This window comes from Balaenoptera acutorostrata, chromosome 11 (genome assembly GCF_949987535.1).
Source record: "Balaenoptera acutorostrata chromosome 11, mBalAcu1.1, whole genome shotgun sequence".
NCBI lineage: Eukaryota > Metazoa > Chordata > Mammalia > Artiodactyla > Balaenopteridae > Balaenoptera > Balaenoptera acutorostrata.
Window position 1 is genome coordinate 12714657 of NC_080074.1, and position 22450 is coordinate 12737106.

A 22450-nucleotide genomic window follows, 5' to 3' on the forward strand; every position below is an offset into this window, starting at 1 on the left:
ACCTTGAGGGCACTGTATTAGGCACACTAAGCAAGACGCAGAAAGAGCAGTACTGCACGATCTCACTTATGATATGGAATCTAAAACAACAACAACAACAAAAACCAAGCTCAGAGATAGAGAACAGATTGATGGTTGCCAGAAGCAGGAAGAGGAGGGGGCCGGAAGGGACAACACACAAGTGAAGGGGGTTAAAAGGTACAAACTTGCAGGTATAAAATATGCCATGTAGATGTAATGTACAGCACGGTGACTATGCTAATAATATATACTGGGTATTTGAAAGTTGCCAAGAGAATAGATCTTAAAAGTTCTCACGACAACAACAACAAAAAAGCGTGTAACTATGTATGGTGGCGGACGCTAACTAGACCAAAAAAAGAAAGAGATGGCAAAATAAATTATGGCATATCAAAAAAACCAAACAAACCTGGGAGTTCCCTGTTGGCCTAGTGGTTAGGATTCCAGGCTTTCGTTGCTGTGGCCCGGGTTCAATCTCTGGTCAGGGAACTGAGATCCTGCAAGCCACGTGGCTAGCCAAAAAAACAAAAAACCAAACTCAGGCCCAGAGAAGTCAGGAGCCTCACCCAAGGCCACACAGCTTGCAGGCGGCCCGCCAGGAGAGATCCAGCCTACTGAATTCCAGCACCCCTCTCTTACCTACTTTGCTCTAAGTCTCAGTGAGAATCCACCTCCCGGAATCCAAATGCCATCAGTCTCCCCACACTGCCTGGTCCTTCCTGGACATTCACTGCCAGTAGCTCTCTTCTCCTAAACTCAACCCTGTGTCACCCCCATTTACAGATTAGGAAACTGAGGCGTGGCAAGTTTTGGTGAATCCAGCCAGTCTGATGTAAACCCACGGTTGTTGCCCACACATTAGCTGCTAGGGAACAGCTGCGGACTTTCCCAAGCACCTCCACACACTGGACCTTGTTGAATTCTCACCAGTGCTGGCAAGAAGCGGGCTGGACCCTCCCCACCGAGCAGCTGCAGAACCTGAGCACAGAGGTGAATGCCCTGCCCAGGAGCCCAAGGGGCAGATGCAAGTCAGAAACCCAGGTCTGTCAGATTCCAAAGCCTGTCCTTGCCCCGCATGAGGGCAGGATGGGGGTGACAGGCCACCCAGTACAGAAGCCCACAGATATCCAAACATACCACGGCTTTATTATTTCAATAAACTCCAAAAGCACATTTCCTGGATCTGCACGCTGAGGCAGAAGCCAGAGGCAGCGAGGCAGGGCAGCTGGGGTCCCTCCGTCCAGAGCGCGTGGGAGGCTCAAGGAGGTGGAGGTGGGGAGACAACGGCATTCCTGCGGCGGGAGGCGCAGCTCACTTGAGGCGGTAGAGGACCTTACGCTGCATGCGATGCTGGATCTCGCCCCGCCGCAGCATGAGCTGCAGGACCTTGTGGATGGCGTGCTCCGGGTATTTCTGTAGGACACGGGGTCGGATGAGGGGCGTGCCTCCCACGGAACCCCAGACACCCCTCCCTCCGGAAGCCCAGGTGCCCCGTGCTCATGGGGAACTCTCCAGCCTTCACATCCTACCTCTTCGCATCCTAAGACAGGCTCACACTTCCTGAGCGCCTACCACATGCCAGGCCCTGTTCTAAGTCTTCACATACTTGAACTCATTCTATCCCATAACATCCTTACACAGCTGGTACTGTGATCATCACCTTTCTACAGAGGAGGAAACTGAGGCACAGAGAAGCTAAGTCACTCACTCCAAGTCACACAGCAATTAAGCAGTAGAGCTGAGACCTCAGTTGAGCCCATCTGACTCTAGAACCCAAGCTCCTGACACCCCTAAACCCCTCTAAGTGTCCGTCTGCTAATCTCTCAAACGGGCGTGGTACCACCTACTGCATAAAACTGCTCTAAGGATCAAGAGGAGATGACGTACACAAAAGGGAGCTGAGCCCAGAAACTGGGATCGTCCCTATGACTTCAAAGACGGTGACAAGTTCCGCATAGCTTCTAGAAGGCCCATCCCTTCTGTATGGGGTCAAGAGCACTGTCCCCGGCGAGCTGGGTGGCTCACCCTCCTGGCTCTGCCCCTCCCTTCCCCCCACACAAAGGCCAGGCGATGCAGGGAAGGGAGAGGTGGAGGGCTGGGGAAGCCTGGGAGACTCCAGCAGGACCTCAGCCACCTCTCCCCTCCCCTAATGTGACAGAGAAAGTCACAAGGGGAGGCACACTGGGGACAGGCCCGGGCCGAGGCACAGCTGCCCCTTCCCCATCCTGGGCCTGTCTGCTGAGCAACAGGATGCGGTGTTAGGTGGGTGGGAACCAGGCCACAGGGAGCCCGCAGGACTCCCACCGGGCCCCCGGGAAGGCCCACCTGCTTGGTGAAGTCCTGGATGATGCTGTGCTCCGACACCTGGGATCCAATGGCGAAGCGGCGCTTGAGCTGCTTCTCGATGCGGCTCAGCAGCTCCTGGTCCTCCTGGCTGGTGAAGCCCTCCACCCCTGTGGGTGTGAGGAGGGAGACGGGTGGGTGGGGACCTCGGTCTGCCCACAGCGGGTAAGAGGGAGCCAGGCCCGGAAGAGAAAATGAGAGGAAGAGCGTGCCCGGGGACAACCAGGGCCTGACCGAGGAGATGACCGACAGAGACCCAGAGTCAGGGACGGGGCAGACGTGTGGGGAAGGATGCTGCAGGCAGAGGGCACAGCAGGTGCAAAGGCCCGGAGGTGGGAAAAATGCCCATCTCGATCAAAACCCGGTCGGGGGCCAGGGACGTGGCCAGAGTGGGGGCAGGTCCTGTGGGCCCTGGAGGCCCCGGCACAGGTTTTTCTTTGATTCTGGTGAGCGGAGCGGCCACTAGAGGGCTCTGAGGGCCACGAGCTGATGACAGCACCTGGCCCCCAGGCAGCTGCACAGGCAGCAGGGAGACTTCCTGGAGGAATCTACCTCAGACGGAGAGCTGGAGGGGACCCCGCAGTGACCCAGAAGGGCGCGCAGGCTGCCCCGGAGGCCACATCTGTGAGGCGCCCCGAGCAGCCCAGGCAAGCAGGCTCGTAATTCCCAACCACTGCCCCAGGATGGACCTCCCCTGCTGACCCAGGCCTGCAGAGAGGGTGGGACCGCGGTGGGGGAGCCACTGAGAGGGACGTCAAGGCTCCAAGTTGAAATGAGTCTGCAAGGCAAACTCTTACCCAGCCTGCAAAGCCCAGCTCCAGTTTCACTGCCAGGAAGGCCCTCCAGGGCAGAGACTGAGTCATCTTCCCCAAGGGGACGGCGGGGCGCTCAGACCCCACCCACCTCCCTGGCTCCAGCCACACTGGCCCTTGAACACGCGGAGCCTGCTGTCCTTGGGGTCTTGCCACTCAGCCCTCGCTCTACGTGTGGTGCCCAACCCCACACTCCGGGGAGCCATGTGTCCTCACTCACGCCAGTCCCTGCTTCCTGCCACCTCCTCAGAGCCCATCCGGGACCACCCGAGGGGCAGGGGATCCCTCCCCAACATTCCTGACCTGCTGGACTTCTCCCCTCCGCGCTCTTTACCCCGAGCTTGATTTTGTTTGCCTCTTTGCAGTGTCTCCCCCGTGGAGAAAGGGGGCCTCACAAGGCGTGGACTTAAAAGATCTACTCACTCCTAGACTCCCAGCACCTAGAACAGCCCGGCAAATTCTAAGTACTAAGTTCCTGCTGGGGAAGGAATGAATTCGTCCCAGGGGAGCCTGGCACAGAATCAGTGCTCCGGAAGGTGCTCAGAGGCTGAGCCTGAAGCAGGCAGCAGGACTTGCGGCAGTCTGAACTCCGCTGGCCTCGGGGTCAAGAGACCTGCATTCTAGCTGGGCGAACGGTGACCTTGGGCACTGTGAAAAGGCCTCTTTGGGTGTCAGTTTTCCCATCTCTAGGAGGTGAAGGGCTAAGTGCCCAGCCTGGCTTCTGGGGGTTTTGAGGGCAGCTGTAAGTGAAACGGAGGAAGAGCTCTGGAAGCACTCAAATGGTTACGGCTCAAAAACAGGGGTGCAAGCAGACTTCCCTGGAGGTCCAGTGGTTAAGTCTCCATGTTACCACTGCAGGAGGTGCAGGTTCGATCCCTGGTCAGGGAAATTCCACATGCTGCGTGGTACAGCCAAAAAAAAAAAAAACAAAAAACGGGTGCCAACTACCATTCTTAATGGATGATAAAATTGTGAATTATAATAATGAACTGGGTCAAAAGAATTGTGCTCCAGAGTCTGGAGAGAGGCTGTTCTTCCCATCTTGGGGGAAAATGGCTGGTGGGGGCTGGGGACAGGAGAGGGGCTTATTCCCAGGAGGAAGCGCGGAGAAGCAAATGCAGAGACGCAACAAGCACAGCAGGTGTCCAGCATGAGCCCTGCCCACGGAGCCCACAGGCCACCCGAGTCTGTGTCCCTGCATCTGCTCACCTGACAGGGTGCCGGACAAGGCGGCGTCCAGCGTGGACACCTGGAAGAGCCTCAGAGCCTCCTCCACGTCCGCCTCCGTGGCGAAGGGCTGCAGCTTCATCTTGCTGAGGGCCTCAGCAATGCGCACGATGGCCTCCAGCTGCCTGTGTGGGAGCGACGGGACGCCAGGGCGGACTCAGCCCATCTTCTCTCCCCATCCCACCCTGACCTCCAGGAGGTGCCTGTCCCAGGCAGTTAAGACTACAGGGGAGACTGCTGGCCGTCCCCGTGATCCATCTCTCTCAGTAACAGAACCCCGACTTCTATTCTAGCACGTGGCGCACACCTAAAAGACATTTCCCAGACTCTCTTGCGTCTAGGTGTGTCTGTGTGACTAAGATGTGGCCAGTAAGCTGTAAGTCCAAATATTTTACGGGAACTTCAGGAAGTGTCCTTAAAAGATGGACCTTTCTTTTTCTTCCTCTCCAGCCACCTGGAATGTGGCGGTGATGGCTGGAGTTCCAGCAGCCATCTTGGACGATGAGGATAACGGTGAATCTGAAGGAGCCCAGCTTGCTGATGACTGAGGAGCCATCACATAGGTAGGGCTACCTACCCTCAAATGTTTTTACAGAAGAGGGAAATAAACTCCCAATTTACTTAAGCTACTTCATGTGGGTTTTCTATCACATACAGCCAAATCCACTTCTAACTAATCAGTGCTGGAAGCAAGATTCAAACGAGATAGGTTCAAGCTCTTAGTCACTCTACTGTATAAACTCACAAGAGTGACAAGAGCTAACAGTTGAGAAAACTGAGGTCCAGAAAAGGAAAGCAATTTCCCTGCAGTCACACAGTGGGCTGGAGGCTAGGACCAGGTCTCCTGACTACCAGCCTGGACCCTCCTTCACCCTCAGGCTTCCCGGCGATGGGGGAAGCTAGACCGAATTCAGAAGAAAGGGTTCCAGATTTTCTCAACAGTAAACAAACCAAGAGATACAGGTAATCAGGGAGGCCACTGTTTTCACTCCCAAAGGAGTGCTCCCTGCCCAGCAGCCCTGACCATGGCCTGCAACACGCAGTCAGCAACAGCCCCAGCCCCAGGCTTGCTGGGCACATCGTGCCTTGTAAACCGAGGCCATCTGCCCAGCCCGGCACTGGTCCACCCGCCTGCTCACCGCACAGTGATGGGGATGCTCGAGCGGCGGTCACTGTCCCTTTCGTGCTGACGGGCCCCGCTCCGCATGATGATGTACCGGTTCTTCAGCTTCTCTGCAGCCCCTGCCGACAGCCGAGGGCCACACTTCCTGCAGGATGGGTAGTGGCTGCCATGAGGCCAGGAAGAAATCTTGGGGTACCCACCCCATCCCCGGCCCTCTGCTGGCTTGCAGACATATGCTTTCCGGGCCCACCAGACGGTGGCCTCACAGCGGTCCTCCCCCCAACACACTGAGGGGCAAGATGCACAATGACACCCACAAGAGGCTCACAGAGACCCCTGTCCAGGGCAGGGAGCACGCCAGACTGGGGGTGGGGGAGGGTAGCAGCAGGGGTGTCTGCTCAGGATCTACCCCCACCCTATCCCCACCAGCCCGCGGCCCCGCCCCAGCCAACTGAACTGTCACTGATTTAAGGGAAGCCTTAGATCACCTAATCCAATCCTCATTCTGAGGATGAGGTGAGCAAGGCCAGAGGGAGGGAGGAAACTCCCCATAAGCCACGTGGGACCTGGCATCAATGGAGGACTAGAATCTGGGGCTCTCAGACTCACACCCAAGGGCCCAAGCCTCTGAGGACAGGGCCACGAAGAGCTCAGGCATGACAAAGACCCAGGTACCAGTGGGCACCGCACCACCCATCACCCAGGAGGAAGCGGTGAGTAGGGACCCACCTGAATGCAGCACTTCACCTCCCACTAGAAAGGCACTCAAAGATCCCTCCACCCTTGGGTTTTAGTTCCAATAAGAGACACCTCAGGTGTGTGTCCAGAATCTTGGTACAGGGGCTAAAAGCACAGCCTTTGGAGCCAGGTACCTGGGTTCAAGTCCTGGCTCCACTACCTCCTGTCTGTGACCCTGGACAAGTTAACCTTTCTTTGCCTTGGCTTCCCCATCTGTAAAATGGAATAATAATATACCAACCTCATAGGTCTGGGGAGAGGGATGGTGTTTACCTATACATAAAACTCTCAGGATAACATCTGGTACAGAATAATTACTATGTGTATGACTATTGTCATCGGCCATCTATGAGAATAACAATATTTAAGGTTGCAGCTGGCATTTACTGAGTATTTACCTGGTGCAGGGCTGTGCCACTCACTCATCATTTTCTGTGATCCTTACAAAACCCCTAGGACACAACCACCCAGGGAAAGCGAGGCTCAACTGACTTGCCCAAGGTCACACAGTGGGGGCAGGAGTTACCCAGAGCCCATGTCCACAATGCCTCCCTGCACGCCAGAGTCAAGGGGGTCTTCGAGACCATCTAAATTCTTTTTATTTTTTTGGCCTCGCCGTGCAGCATGCAGGATCTTAGTTCCCCGACCAGGGATTGAACCCATGCCCCCTGCATTGGGAGCGTGGAGTCTTAACCATTAGACCGCCAGAGAAGTACAGAGACCATCTAAATTCTCCACCTTGGCTTCAGAGATGGAGAAACTGAGGCCAAGAGCCACTGAGCGACTGTGCGGGGTCAGGAAGGAGCAGAGCTAAAGTCCTCAGGGCCTGATCTCAGGCCTCCTGAATGGGGCTCTCTCCCACCCCAGGGCAGCCGGGCAGTCCCGCCCCCGTGGGGCCTGCATCCGGGACTCACGCGCGGCAGTAGGCGATGAACTTCTTTAGCTTGGTCAGGTCGATCTCGCCCTCCACGGCCTGGGTCTGTGTCAGCGCGCTCACGTGCAGAGTGATGACGTGTTTGGCCAGCATCTGGGAGGCGGAGGGGACACGGGGTCAGCCCGCAAGGCTTCCCAAGCCAGGTCCCAGCACAGAGGTGGAGCAGGCAGGGAGGGAAGAGCTGCCAGGGCTAGAACTGGTGGGGAGGAGGAGGCCCTCTCTTTTCCTGGGGGTTGTCAGCTGGTAAGACAACATCCCAGAGCTGCCAGGCCCTTCTCTGCCACCACGAGGCGTGCAGCGGCCTGAGAACAAGCCTCCAATAAGGGAGGCCAGGCCGAGCGGCAGACACAGCGGCGCCCAGACAACCCAGAGACCTGACCCAGCCGAGCCTCGCACCTCCAGGCTTGTCCATTACATAAGCGCTGGAGTTCCCTTCAGAAGCTGACTGACCGGAACTGGGGTTCTAGTACTTGCATCCAAAGGTCAACCCCCTCATTTCACACAGAAGGGACCGACACCCAGGGAATGACTGACCCCCAATCTCACGGCACATCGAGCACGGGAGAGGCAGGACCCGGGACGCCCAGTGCAGCGCTCTTGGAATCCACAACCCCGCCTCCTTGGTGGCCCACTCATGGGCCGATCTGGTGGCCAGGACTTCGGGTCAAGCCCCTTGTCTGCCCACCCTCGCCCCCCGACCCCCAGAACCGCGGGCCTGGCTGGAGTCCAGCCCCCCACGCACCATATCCCTCTCCTCGTTGTGCTCGTCCTTGACGATGAAGATCATGTCGAAACGGGACAGGATGGTGGGCATGAAGTCGATGTTGTCCTCCCCCTTCGTCTCGTCCCAGCGGCCAAACACCGAGTTGGCAGCAGCCAGGACGGAGCAGCGGGAGTTGAGGGTGGTGGTGATGCCGGCCTGACAGGGAAGCGTGGGGGGCAGCAGAGAACAGGGAGATGAGAACGCGGGGTCACGGCCCTCTCAGGTGTGCACACCCCTGCCTACACGCACGCACGCACGCACACACAGAATTCCAGGACCACTGCTGCGGCCGACAGAGGCCGGGCCGCTCAGGGCAGCCTGAGGACGCGCCCGGAACAGCTCTGCCAGGCTGGACCAGGGACGATGCTCACCTTGGCAATGGAGATGGTCTGCTGCTCCATGGCCTCGTGGATGGCCACGCGGTCGTCTTCGCGCATCTGTGTAGGAGAGAGAAACGTCCACCAGATCCAGGTGAGGGGCCGGGGCACGGTGGCAGCAGGAAACCCTACAGGAGCTACCATTCCCAAGTCCCGACCCTGTGCCAGGCCGATGGCAGGAACCGGGTCACCTCTAGTCACGGGGACAGCGTGTGGGCTTGGCTCTCCTCTCCCCATTCTCAGGTGCAGAGACTGAGGCTCGGAGAGGTTTAGCTACTTCCCGATAATAACGGGAGGTCTCCACGTCAAAGGTGGTTTCTGCCGTCCGAGCACAGAAGGCCACACCCCCAGCCCACGGCCAGCAGGCGCCACCACCTCACCCTGCCAGGCTCACCTTGTCAAACTCATCGATACAGACGACCCCACCATCAGCCAGGACCATGGCCCCGCCCTCCATGATGAAGTTCCGGGACGAAGGGTCCCTCATCACCGAGGCTGTCAGGCCGGCCGCGCTGCTGCCTTTCCCAGACGTGTACACCTGGGGGAGGGAGGCGGGAGGGTCAGGGCCCATCATGGCTCCACGCTGACCCAGTAAGTCAAGGGGCACCGGGAGCTAGGGCTCAACCAAGGTCACACATCACAGCTGGCTGCAGAGCACAGACAATCTCAGTGTTCCTCCTGATGGGGGGGCCACCCCAGCCCCGGCCTGGCGGTTCTCCCACAGGGGAGCGTTCACATCCATCGCTCACCTGAACCCCACGACTGTCCCATGAAGCAGCCCCCAGGGGCCCGGCTCACGGAGGAGCAAACTGAGGCCGAGAGGAGAGCAGTGACACCGTTCCAGGGGGCCTCAGGGCTGCGTCGACTCCTGACTCCCAGGAAAGGCATCCCCACCCTCAGTCCCTTGTCATCTATTGCTATCGATGTTAAGACTTAGCGGATGGATAAACTGAGACTCAGAGAGATTGGGTGACTTGCTCAAGGCCCACGGCTAATTACCAGCCAGGCTGAGACCAAACAAACCCCATCCAGTCCAGCACTCCACCCGCTGCCCCAAACCTACACACGCCGTCGGTCCCCTTCCTCCTCTATCCTCTGCGGCCCCGCCCGCAGCCTTCCTCTCCACGGCGCAGCTAAGGTGGACAGAGGTCACCCTGGGCACTCACCCCGATGGGAGAGCACTTCTCCACAAACTTCAGCAGCTGGGACTTAGCCGTCCCCGGGTCCCCCAGCATCAGCAGGTTGATGTCTCCTCGGCGAGTGAGGCCGTCGGGGAGCCTGGGGGAGGACGGGCAGGCGGGCCAGGGGAGCAAGGCGAGAAACCCAGGGCTGGTTGGTCACAGCGGTCTGGCTGTCGGCCCCCCGGCCTGTCATGAGGCTCAGAGCAGGGGGGGAGGCGGCGGCTCTGGCCTGAGAGCCACGTTCATGGCCAGCTGTGTCCCCTAGCCTCATCCGTGGTGACTTGCCTCCAAGGGAGGGGAGGGTCAGAGGAAATGGCACTCAGAGCTGGGCTCGGGCACACACAGTGGGCATCTGATGAACACCCCCCCCCCCACCCAGCTGGAAAGGAGAGAGAGGGAACCACCAGCGGGCTGCACGTGGTACTGTGGAGCGGACACCGCGAGGGCAGGCTCTGGGCCCCAGCGCGTGTGCCTGTGAGCAGGTCCCTTTAGCTCTCTATGCCGCAACTTCCTCATCTATGAAATGGATTCAACTGTAGCTTTCTCACAGGGCTAATCTGGGGACTGACTGGGTTGGAAACACATAAAAGCACTCAGAAGAACGTCTGGCACATGGTAAGAACTCGGTAACTGGCAGCTGCTAATAATATTATTACTTCCTTTACCTCTACTATTTTACTTTAAAAGGACGCGACGTCCCGAGTATGAGGCTTTCACCCATCTTATTCATGTGGAGACGGGTTCAGAGAGGTGGTGTCTCTTGCCCAAGGTCGCAAGGTAAATAAGCAGCTATCAGAGATGTCACCCGGGACTCAAGACTCCAAGCCCAGAGCTCTCCCCTGCATTGGCCAGGCTCCTCACACTCGCCAAGTCCCCAGCCTAGCCAGGGCCGGGCAACTGCTCCGGAGGAAGGGTGTGGGCCAGCCCCCAGCCGGCTGGCAGCGAGCCTGGGAGTGGGGGAGGGTGCCTGAGAGGAGCAGGCGGGGCTGAGGGTCCTGGGCAAATGAAAAGAGCATTCAAGTCCTGACCATCTGGCAGCTGCCCTCCTGCGGGCAGGTCACTCGTTCCCCTCCCCGGACCTGGGGGGCCTGGACACCCACCTCTTTCGGGAACCCCCGAAGAGCAGGCAGGCGATGGCCTTCTTCATGTCTGTGCCCCCGAAAATGGAGGGGGCGATGCTCTTGGAGATGACCTCGTAGACGTTGGGGAGGGCGGCCAGGCGCCGGAACTCCTCCTCCTCCTGCGGGGTCACGGCCCCAGCAAAGCTGCGGCCTGGGCGGGCAGAGCAGGGGGGTGCGTGAGCGCCCTGAAGGAGAACCTGCTGCCTGTGGCCCACCACCCTGGGCCGGCCCAGGGCCTCCCAGAGGGCAGGGCCCTCGGAGCCGGGCAGCACAAGCGTCAGTCTGAGCAAAGACAGAACCCCAGGTCTCCACACCAGGCGTGCGCCTGTGTGTTCCAGGGTCCAGTGAGCAAGCGGAAGAGTGTGGAGGGCGGGGGGATGATCTGGGGAGGGCCAGGTGACAGGGGCCCTCAGGGACACCTTCCATCTTGCCGACGGGGGTGACGTGGTGTCTCTGGTTAGAACAGCACCGCTCACCCGGCTGCCGTGCGGGACAGAGCGCAGGGGCAAAGGTGGAGACAGGGAGACCGGGACGAGGCCCACCAACAGCCCAGGGGAGGGACGACTGGGGTTCGGCCCAAAGCACACTCACTGGAGCCATCTGTGTCCACCTGGATGCCCAGGACCCGGATGTAGGCGCTCCGGATGCCCACGCCCACCCTGTCGCGGCCCCTGCTGGCGGTCAGGCCAAACTTCTTGATGGAGTAGATGCCCATGATGGTGACCCTGTTCCCAGGGACGACCTTGTCACACAGGTACCTGAGAGGAGGATGGGCAGGAAGAAGGTGAGAGGCTGGTGGGGGCAGGGAGCCCCCGGCTCCCCCGAGCCCGTCACGCTCGCCGCCCATCCACCTCGGCATCTCTACACGAGGCCCCACGGGCTGGCTCCAGCCCCCGCACCCCCCAGGGCCCCCTCCCTCTCACCACAACCCAGCCCATGCTTGGACGGCCCAGCTGCTGGGAGGAGGACAGGCCTCGGTCATGGGGGTGGCCTGACCCCTCCACCGGCCTCAAGAGTTCGTCCGTTATGCTGGCTGGAGTTGGGGGGCGCCCACCCCAGCCCCTCAGGTGCCCCGCCTCCATCTCATCTGCTGTCAGACGCGTTGCAGGGCCCCCCTTGGCCATCTCGGGGGAAGCCTTCCTCCTCACGCCCTCCCAGCCTCCCTGCAAGGGCCACGCCCCGCTTCTGCCTCTTTTACGGCTCCACAAGCTCAGTCAAGTCATTTTGCCTCTGGATTTTAATTTCCTCTTTAAGAAGAAAAAAGACGTTGAGGGACATCCCTGGTGGTCCAGTGGTTAAGAATCCGCCTTCCAACGCAGGGGACACGGGTTCGATCCCTGGTTGGGGAACTAAGATCCCACATGCCGCGGGGCAACTAAGGCCGCGCGCCACAACGACTGAGCTCGCACGCCACAACCAGACAGAAGCCTGAGAGGCGCAACAAAAGATCCCACACGGCGCAACAAAGATCCTGTGTTGCCGCAACTAAGACCCAGCACAGCTAAATAAATAAATATTAAAAAAATATATATATACATGTATATATAGAGAGAGAAACAGGGAAGTCTCTGAGCCCCTCCAGCCTGTACAGCACAGAAAGGACACTGCGGCATGTATCTGTACTCTGCTGCTTAGAAGCTGTGTGACCTCTCTGAGCCTGGGAGGGGATGATAAAGTGATCTGACCTGCTGGGTTACTGTGGGATCAAATGAGCTACGAGACCCAAAAGTGCTTTATCCACCAGAGAGTCACATCCCCTAAGGGACCCTCACTGTCGTTGTTAATGTTCTATGGCTCCCCTCTTCCCAGACCCCACTTCCTCAGCTTTGAATAATCTAATCACAGACCATCTGAATAATCTAATAAATACCAAATATTGAATCTGTGTTAAGGAATTGTGCTAGAGACACAGTGTAGAGGACAAATGTATGGACACCAAGTGGGGGAAAAGGGGGGTGGGATGAATTGGGAGATTGGGATTGACATATACACACTAATATGTATGAAATAGATAACTAACGAGAACCTGCTGTATAGCCCAGAGAACTCCACTTCTCTATACAGTAAAACCTAACACAACATTGTAAAACAACTATATCTCAACTAAAAAAAAAAGAAAAAAAGAAAAAGGAAACGTGCTACACACTCAACATGCATTTTCCAATTTAAACCTCCCAGCAGCCTGATGAGATTAAGGCCTGTCACTGTCCCCATTCTCCTGGTAAGGAGACTGAGGCTCAGAGAGCCCATGTAACTTGCTCAAGAGCCTGACCTCTACACCTTCCACAGCCACTAAGGAAGCTACTGACCTACGGACGCCCTCCTCCGAGAAACGTGCAGCACAGACCATCTGCACGCGACGTCGGGGTGCAGGAGCCCAGGTGAAGAAGCTACTGACCTACGGACGCCCTCCTCCGGGAAACGTGCAGCACAGACCATCTGCACGCGACGTCGGGGTGCAGGAGCCCAGGTGAAGAAGCTACTGACCTACAGACGCCCTCCTCCGAGAAACGTGCAGCACAGACCATCTGCACGCGACGTCGGGGTGCGGGAGCCCAGGTGGAGAAGCCCAGTCCACACCTCCACACCTTCCTCCCAGGTCACCAGGAGGGCACCGGGCTGGCCCAGCACCCTCTCCCCCTTTCCAATCACCCAGCAACATCCAAGGAAGAATCTTAACAGAAAGCCTGGGGTGGGCGTCAGGCTGGAAAGAGGCTCCCCCAGCTACTGGCTGTCCGGCTCTGGGCCTCCCAGTTCTAAGAGGGCTGCGGAGACCCTGCAGGAAGAACGCAGGCTGGCAGCCCAGCCCCTCCACTCGCTGAGCCGGTCACACATCCTCGTCTGCAAAGAGGGGTGGACCCGCCCCTGCAGATCATGGGGAGACGAGACGAGAGGAAGCACGGGGGCAGCACCAGGCACGGAGCAAGTGTGCTGTAACCAGCTGTCCTCCCCCGTACCCCGCCGCGCTCAGCCGGCCACTCGCGGCACCCGACTCAGGGGCACGGCCAGGGAGCCGGCTCACCTGTCGCAGTAGAGCTGCATGTGTCTGGGCATCTCGCCATGGGGCACCGCATCCGGCAGCTCCTGCAGCTTCAGGGTCTGGAAGTCCACGCACTTGCACTTGTCCGGCATGATGAAGTACGGATCCAGCGGGCACTTGGGGCGCCCGGCCTGATCCCTGTCGGTGGGGAGGGGAAGGGTCACCAGAGCTGCCCCCAGAGCCCCAAGGCCAGGAGTCGGCGACAGGACTGGCCAGCAACAAGCCAGGGGTCTCCAGGACCCCGGGAGAAGGCCCTGAAGGAGGGCAGCTCAGCGGGGGATACCCACAGGGCTAGGAGTGGGGAGACCTGCTCTGAGCCTGGCTCTCCCATTAACCTGCTGCGAGGCAGACAAGTCACACTCCCAGCCCTCCCGAGGGGGTCTCAGTGTCCCCACAGGTGAAGAGGGGCCAAATCGCCAGTGACCTTTCCAGCCCCCCACTCAGATCCCAGGCTCTGCCAGTGAGGGTCTGGGCGCCTCAAGACCCCGCTCCGGGTTCCAGGCGTCCACGCACCTCGACATAGTGAAACCACTATCCCACTGTTACAGCAGCGTTACTGCAAAGCACTGACTTTGTGCCGGGCACTATTCGATGCACCGGGGACACAGCCGTGAACAAAAAGTCCCTGCTCTTCTGGAGCTCAAGTTCTGGTCATGGGAGGCCAAGAACGCCAACCGGCAGATAACCACACACCAGGACAACAGAGGTACCATCAAGGAGATGGGTCTGCAAGAGGGACACGCGCCCCAAGCCTAAGGGGGAGGGGCGGGGAGGCACCCCTGTGAGGTGACATTGGAGGAGAAAGCTGAAGGAAGCAGGGAGGTCACAGACTTTGGAGGTCAGAGGAAAGAAAGTTCCGGGCGGAGGAGCAGCAAGTCCAAAGGCCCTGCGACAGGAGCGCGCTCAGCATGTTCCAGGAACAGCAGGGAGGCAGGGAGGCTGGGCCGAGAGAGGAGGGAGGACAGGAGGCCACAGGGAGCCAGGAGCAGACCGAGGAGGGCCACGCAGGCTGAGATGGGACTTGTCTTTGGGAGAGGCGGAAACGGCTGAATCGCCTGCAGTGTAAAGGGTCACCTGGCTGCCAGGGGGTGGAGAGACTGGGGGATGAGGGTGGGCGGGCGCAGGGGGCACCAGGGCACCACGCCGGGTGAGGGATGACAACAGCGTGGAGCAAGGAGACGTGCCAAAGGGGGCGAGAAAAGACCCGATTCTCCACATACAAACTTAAGGGCAGAGCGGAAGGGCCTCCTGATTGTTTGGATACAAGATAGGAAAAAACACCACGAGACCAAGGATTTGGACCCGAACACCTGAAAAGATGGCCTTCTCATTTGGGATAGGGGTCGTGCTGCAGGAGGGCAGATCTTGGGATGGGATGGAATCTGCCACACAGGGTGTGGGGCTTGTGCAAATCTGCGATGCCCAGTAGACACCCAAGCGAGAGTGTCCAGCGGGCAGCTGCATGTGAGGCTGGGGTTCAATGGAAACACACATTTAAGTGTCCTCTGCACACAGATGGTATTCAAAGCCCGAGACAGGCAAGGGGATTAAGTATAGAGAAAAGAAGGGTGGCTGAGGCCTGAGGTCAGGAAGCTGAGGGGAACTAGCAGCCAGAGAGGGTAGGGGCCCTTGAGATCAGGGGTCAGCAATGGTTTTCTGTAAGGAGCCAAAGACAAATATTTTCAGTTTTGTGGGCCATGAGGCCACACATTCTGCCTCCGAAGCGCAAATGCAGCCATAGGCAATGTGTAAACGAAGGAGCCTGGCATGTTCCTGGGCCTTCCCTCCAGATCTGCCCCAGCGAGCCAAGGTTTGCTGTAGAAGACTCCAGGTGGGCTCCCAACCCTGGTTCCCAGCACAGGTTGTCTGGGCGCCCTGGAGGGACAGAACTCACCACTGCAGAGGGACGCCACCGCCCCAGGGCATCAGGTCTGCCCCAGGCCCACAGGGCACACCGCTGCCCCAGCCCCTCCCTGCTGCACGTGGTGCAGGCCGGGTCCTCCTCCTTCACATCTCCGCTCAGATGTCACCCTGTCACCCCCACCGTGCCGCAGGGCCATGCAGAGCCCACTCACGTGTTGCACTTCCTGGGCAGGGCGTAGCCCTCCAGGCCGGGGCGCATGGCGACGTTGGTGAGGGTGTTGCGGCAGCTGCGGCACTGGACAGAGATGCGGGTGGCCTTAGCACGGACCCCAGAGGCGGAGATGATGATGCCGGGGATCTTCACCAGGTGCGACATCGTGTCCGACTGCAACAGAGCCACGGGGAGGGTGGCTGGTTAAAGGGAGCCAGGAACACCTGAGATCACGTAGGAGAATCTTTTTCTAACGTGTACTGAAGTATTCAGGGATACAGGACCGTGTCTGTAACTTACTTTAAAATACTTTAGCAGAGGGCTTCCCTAGTGGCGCAGTGCTTAGGAATCCGCCTGCCAATGCAGGGGACACGGGTTCGAGCCCTGGTCCAGGAAGATCCCACATGCCGCAGAGCAACTAAGCCCCGTGGCACCACAACTACTGAAGCCCACGCGCCTAGAGCCCGTGCTCCGCAACAAGGGAAGCCACCGCGATGGGAAGCCCATGCACCGCAACGAAGAGTAGCCCCCGCTCGCCGCACGTAGAGAAAGCCCGCGCACAGCAACGAAGACCCAACACAGCCAAAAATAAATAAATACATAAATAAATTTATTTTAAAAATAAATAAAATAAAATACTTTAGCAGAAAAAAGAAGAAAGCAAATAAGGCAAAATGTTAACAGCCATTAAATCCAGGCAGAGGTAGATGGGGTTCATTACACTATTCTCACTACTTTTGTGTATGTGATTTTTTTTTTATAATAAAAAGCAAAAAACAAGAAAAGTTCCTTTCATCATCATCTCTTCTTCCCTCTCCCAGGAGCTTTTCTGGGACACACAGGCAGGCTACAGGTTCGTGCTGAGGCCCCCTCAAAGCCCAGAAGGTGGGGAGGGGAGCAGAAGGGGAAAGGTGCGGGAAGGAGGCTGCCCCCCCCAATAAGTGAGACCAGAGGCATGTGTTGCTGCCACGGCCCAGGGGACCTCAGAACTGCTGAAATCCCCCGCCAGAGCTTGTCTTCTGGAAATCTACAAGCTGCAGGAAGCCTAGCCCTCCAGGATCCCACAGTTGGAAAGGACTGAGGCTGCCTCAGCCCGTAAGCCACCCCGACAAGCGATCCTTCTACAGAGGACCCCTCCTCTACCACAGGACACCCGTCACCCGAGGCAGGCCGGTCACTGGGTTTTCCAGTGGGTCTGAGAATAGGAAGCTTGTCCCACGTGGGGCTGAGCTTTGCTTCTCTGAGGAAACAGCTGCCCCGCAAAACAAGTCCAATGCTGCCTCCGCAGACAGGCAAATGCGTGATGCTCGGGTGAGTTCCACACACGGTCCCAGGTCCCCTCCCCGGTGCTGGGCACAGAGACGAAGCCGCCACGCTCCACAGCCTCGAGAGCCCACAGCCCAGCCCTGCTTCTGGAACAGAACTGCCATTGTGCTAATCAAGGAGGATTTGGCAGGGACCCCAGCCCAGCTGCAGGACACGGGGATTCCAGCAAAGACCAGGGCGTGGCCTTCTGGTGAGTAACACGGAGGAGGTGACACTATCTGGGCCCACAGTTCAAAGGCACAGCCACACGCATCCTTTCATTTGCTTCTCACAACAGCCTTGTGACAGAAGAACCAACGTCAGGCCCCCACTTCCTCCTCCGGAAGCTCTCCTGTCCCACCCCTGCCTGTGGTATAAATTCTCCTTTCACACGGCAGCCCAAGGGAACCTTTAAAGATAGAATCGGCCCATCCTCCTACCTAACCTTCAATTCAAGCTGCTTTCCACAGCAGCCAAGGCCCTGGCCACCTGGCCTCTCTACCCGCTCCCTCCCTGCCTCTCCCCCCACCCTCACTCCCCGAGGTCCAGCCACACTGGCTTCTTTCTGTCCCTTGAAACCTGTCGCTGTCCCCACCCCAGTGCCTTTGCACCTGCTTCTCCAGGAGCCTGGAACGCTCCTCCCTCAGGCTGTCACAGGGCTGCGTATCCCTCAGGTTTTCGCACCAACATCACTTCCTCAGAGGGGCCTTCTCCAACCACCTCCCGGACCCCCGGCCACTGTCACATTGCCTGTTTCCTTTGCTTCATGACGCGTATCACAGGACCTGAAATCTGCTCACTGCTCCTTGTCCGTTTCTCCCACTGTAAGCTCCATGGAACCAGGTCCTGTCTGTCTACAGTGAGGGTCCCCCAGCACCTGGCGAGGGGCAGTTACTCGATAAGTGCTCGTTGAATAAAACCAATAAAGACTGGATGGCAGACTGGCTCTGCCAAACTCTCCCTCGGCCTTATCGCTCTCCAGCCGTGCTGGCTGTCCTTCCCTCGGCCTGGCACACACCCTGCCCCACTCGCCTCGCAGGCTTTGTATCAGCTGTGCCCTCCCTGCCCCCCCTAACATTCTCTCCCAGCTGTGTGCATGCTGCCTGTTCTCACCCTCCAATCTCCACTCAGACGTGCCCTCCTCAAAGCAGCCTTCTCGATGTTTTCCAGAGGGGCCCCCGCGTTTTCTCATCACCCTCTTGGTTTCTCCCATTGCTCTTACGGTCACCTACAGTTATCATGGGTGATGTTCACCGGCTTATCCAGTCTCCCCGGGGACAGCAGCTTGTCCTGAGTTCACCACTGTTTCTCCAGGACCCAACTCATGCCTTGCCCACAGGAGGAACTCGGCAAACATTTGTCCAACGAGCTAAGTTTTCAGGGGCGCAAACAGGCTCATAAAGGTCGAGTGAGTTGCTCAGGGTCACACAGCTGGCACCCAGGTCTCTCTCCAAAGCCCCTCCTCACATGCAGCCGCCACCGCCACCCTTCAACTGGCCTGAGTGGACCCACCTTCAGGCTACGGATGCTGGACGGGCTGGCATCCGACTTGAGCATGACTTGGATGTCCTGGAGCACCTCGTCGCCAGCAGGCCGGGGCCGGGTCACCTCATCGGCCACCTCCTTGGCAGCTTCCTCCAGCTGGAGAGGAGGAGGGGGACAGGCTGTGAGTGAGCAGAGCGGGGCCAGCCCTGGGGGTTTGTGGGGGGCGGGGAGGTCCCACTCACCAGCTGCAAATGCTCAGCCGGCTGCTTGTACAAGTAGTCGGCCAGGTCCTCGTCGAAGCTGGCAAGGTCCTCCATCTCCACCTCGATCCAGTACTCCCCCAGGTTGTAATGCCGCTTGAGTTCATCCCTGGGGTGGGGAAGGGCGCGGAGAAGAGGAGACAACGCTGGCTGAGGTGCGCCCGCACCCTGAGTCTCCCACACCACTGCCCCGCCACCCCGCTTCCCAAACACATCTAGTTCCAGGTGGTTCTGTTATTTAACCCTGCAGAGGCCCCCCCACTGCTGAAAGGCATCCTCCAAAGAAAGCTCCGCGGAAGGGGTCCAAGCAGTAATCAAAGGACAGTTCAACGCTCACAGACAGGGTTTTGTACACAGGTGTCTGGAAGACTCTCACTGCAAACCAGTCCTTTCACTGGACTCCTTGGAGCCTTTAACCCTTTCTCAGATACTAACAAGGCACCCGGCTAGAACCTGGAGATTGAAGGCAGCAGAGACCGTGCCTGTCTTGTCAACCACCAGACTCTTTTTACACAGCATCCTATGGGACTAGTATCCCAAAAACACATTCGGGGGCCACTGACCTCCTCGGCCTCATCCCTGTCTGCCTTATGTCCGGAGCCGCATACAACAGCCAGCCTGGCCCCGAGAGCCCCTTGCTGTAACACGCCACCCCATACCCTGCCCAGGCATGCAACTGCTCCTATCCGAAATGCCTTCCATGCTTGACACTCTCCCCTCAGCTCAAGGTCACCTCGGCTCCCCTGGAAGCCTCCCTAACTCCCCTTGTACATTTCTCCTTTGACGTAATTATCACTTTGTAACTTATTTGTAGATCCCTATGCCTCATTCCCACTGACTAAGAGGCTCCTTGAGAGCAAGTAGTATAAATCTTTTCATCTTTGCATCTCAGAGTCCAGCACATAGATGGTCAATGTCAGCTGGTGCATGAATAAATGGAGGCAGGAGTGGCTGTGCCGTTTTACTGATGAAGATACTGAGGCCCAGAGAGACCGTCACTTGGAAGTCACTCAGGCCCAAGCCTGGACCTGCAAACTCACGTTCTCTGCATTTTAACGGCCTATGAGGATCTGGTGCGATGGCCTTGCCCAGCTCATTCAGTGCTGCAGCCCAGCACCTGGAACAGTGCCTGGCATGCAGCAGGTGCTCAGTCAATAGGAGTTGATTGAGTGGAATGAAGAATGAATGAATGAGTGAAATAAAACATAACTACCATCTTCACGTTTTGCACCCACTGAGAACTTGGTTTCAAGGTATCACAGACATTACATGGAAGGACAGTAAGAAATAGATGAATAGGAACAAATCCTGGACGAAGAACCCAGGTGACTCACTCAATCGTTAACTTCAGATGTGAAACATACAAAACCATACCACGGGGGTGCGGGGCCCCAGTGAGTGGACGAAGCACCGCTGGGACCGCACCTTCCCTCCTGCACCGCTCCGGCCCGCACCTGTACTTGAAGGTGAAGCCCGTGCGGTCCGTGCCCACTCGGTACTGCCGCAGGAACTCCTTGAAGCGCCTCTGCAGCTGCGACTTGCGGGCCTGCCCCTCATCGGCCGCGTTGTCGCCCCCGAAGCTGTCGCTGTAGAAAATGCCAGGGTCGTCGAAGCCCGACATGACTGCACCTGGCGTGGGAACAAGTAGCTGGAGCAGATTCGGGGGAGGGGGTGATAGGGGCGCGCGGCGTCCCCTCCCATACCTGGGTCCTCGGCTCCGAATGCGGGGCGGGCGTGAGCCCGGTTCCGCCTCCCGGACCCCTACCCCAGTTCTCCCAGGAGAAACCCCTGCCCAGACCTACTGCGCCCCAAATGCAGATGCCTGCCGACCCCAGGGCCCGGCTCCGCGGTGCCCACTCCCCAGCCCCGCTGGCCTCACCTCTCCCTTCCCGCGCTCCCTGGAACCAAAGAGACAAGAGCCCCCACGGTCCGCCGCCGCCTTTCGCGGGAAAAACCAGACCCAGCGCTTGGACGCCGCGGCCGCTGCGCCCTCATTGGTTCGCCGGGACCCCGCGGCCAGCGATTGGACCGTGCTGCGCCCGCGAGTCCCGCCCCCCCCGAGCGGGCCGCGGAAGAGGATTGGTGGCAGGGCGCATTACGTCAGGCCTCCTGGCCTCCTTCCGGGCTCCATTTTGCGTGCTGGACAATTTGGCGCGAAACTGACCTGGAGGTAGCGGCGGGGCGGGGCGCAAAGATGGCGAAGGGGCGGGCCGAGGGCCGGCGCGGGCGTGCGAGGGCTCTTCTGTGTACTCTTTAAGCCTTTTTCAAAGTCTCAGGAGGAAACGACCCCTTTCAGAGCCACAGGGCGGAAGAAGCTATAGGTCCCTGAGAAGGACGCCGTTGCCGGGTGTGAGCCTGCTTCCCCCTAGCGGCTGGAGGGGGCGCTGCCTGCCTGCGCTCCCAGCTCTCACCCTAAACACGCTTCCAAAAGTCGGGAATTAATCAGAAAGAAGCCACCTCTGGTCTCGTTAACGCCTCTAGGACCAAACTCAAACTTGGGACTCGAGGGATGTTTTCTTAGACCCAATTGGTGATTTTTTTTTTTCTTTTTTTAGTTGTATAAGAATTTTCATTATTTGGCAATGCTTAAAATTTGTGAAAATTCATGACAAGATTCCCAGCCTAACTTGAAAAACGGGAAGATCTGGCAAAACCTGACGGATTCTCAAGCGGCAATAAGGACTGCATAATCTCCCCTCCCTTCTTTTCCATTCTCACTGGCAACATGAACTGTTTTTCCTGTTTATTATTTATTTGGTTGCGCTGGGTCTTAGTTGCGGCAGGCTGGCTCCTTAGCTGCAGCACGTGGGCTCCTTAGTTGTGGCATGCAAACTCAGTTGCTGCATACATGTGGGATCTAGTTCACTGACTAGGGATTTGAATCCGGGCCCCCTGCATTGGGAGCGCAGAGTCTTAACCACTGTGCTACCAGGAAGTCCCGCAACATGAACTATTGGAAAGAACTTTTTATTCCATAGGCTACACTGGCACATACTTACGGCGAGTGTTTAAAATATGAGTCTGTTTATAGGGTTTCAAAATTAGATCAAATGAGTCTGAACCTTCAGGGAGGTCCCTCTGCATGGAGACATAGCTTTAACTCATTCTATTCAACAGTTCTTTAATTTTCCACCGTATGAATAGAATACAAATTATTCAGCCATTTTCCTGTTAGTAGAATTGAAGATGTTTCTCTCTCCTCTCCCTCTCTTCCTTCGTCACTACAAACGGTATCAATGCCCTTGTCACAAAAAACTGGAAACAGGGCCCAGGGTGGGAAGAGCTAAGTCGCTATTTTGAATGCCTACCCTTGGCATACATATCTCATGAACAGTGGCTCCTGGACCTGGTTGCACCTTGGAATCTCCCAGGAAGCTTTTCTTAAAAAAATAAATTTATTTATTTTTGGCTGTGTTGGGTCTTCATTTCTGTGCAAGGGCTTTCTCTAGTTGCGGCAAGCGGGGGCCTCTCTTCATCGCGGTGCGCGGGCCTCTCACTGTCGCGGCCTCTCTTGTTGCGGAGCACAGGCTCCAGACGTGCAGGCTCAGTAGTTGTGGCGCACGGACTTAGTTGCTCCACAGCATGTGGGATCTTCCCCGACCAGGGCTCGAACCCGTGTCCCCTGCATTGGCAGGCAGATTCTTAA

The 22450-nt window shown here is 57.8% G+C and overlaps 1 protein-coding gene across 1 annotated transcript; it reads right to left on the minus strand.

Moving 5' to 3' along the window:
• Positions 1-1147: 1147 nt before the first annotated feature.
• MCM5 (minichromosome maintenance complex component 5) lies at positions 1148-20828 on the minus strand. Its single transcript, XM_007166086.2, has 17 exons — positions 20684-20828; positions 20259-20433; positions 18787-18913; positions 18572-18700; positions 15756-15928; positions 13663-13818; positions 11232-11398; positions 10620-10791; positions 9505-9616; positions 8733-8876; positions 8333-8398; positions 7941-8117; positions 7179-7291; positions 5543-5671; positions 4386-4528; positions 2347-2474; positions 1148-1434 (listed from the first exon to the last, which is right to left on the minus strand). Exons 2-17 carry the CDS (start codon positions 20423-20425, stop codon positions 1333-1335), a joined length of 2205 nt encoding a protein of 734 aa, XP_007166148.2. The 5' UTR covers positions 20426-20433; positions 20684-20828; the 3' UTR covers positions 1148-1332.
• Positions 20829-22450: the final 1622 nt, after the last annotated feature.

Coding starts and splice junctions, on each gene's coding strand:
- MCM5 (XM_007166086.2), bottom strand. CDS start 20,425: ATGTCGGGCTTCGACGACCCTGGCATTTTCTACAGCGACAGCTTCGGG. Junction 7,292..7,940: donor ACAACGAGGAGAGGGATATG/GTGCGTGGGGGG, acceptor TCCGCCTCCCAG/ATGCTGGCCAAACACGTCAT. Junction 1,435..2,346: donor TCCAGGACTTCACCAAGCAG/GTGGGCCTTCCC, acceptor CGTGTCCTACAG/AAATACCCGGAGCACGCCAT.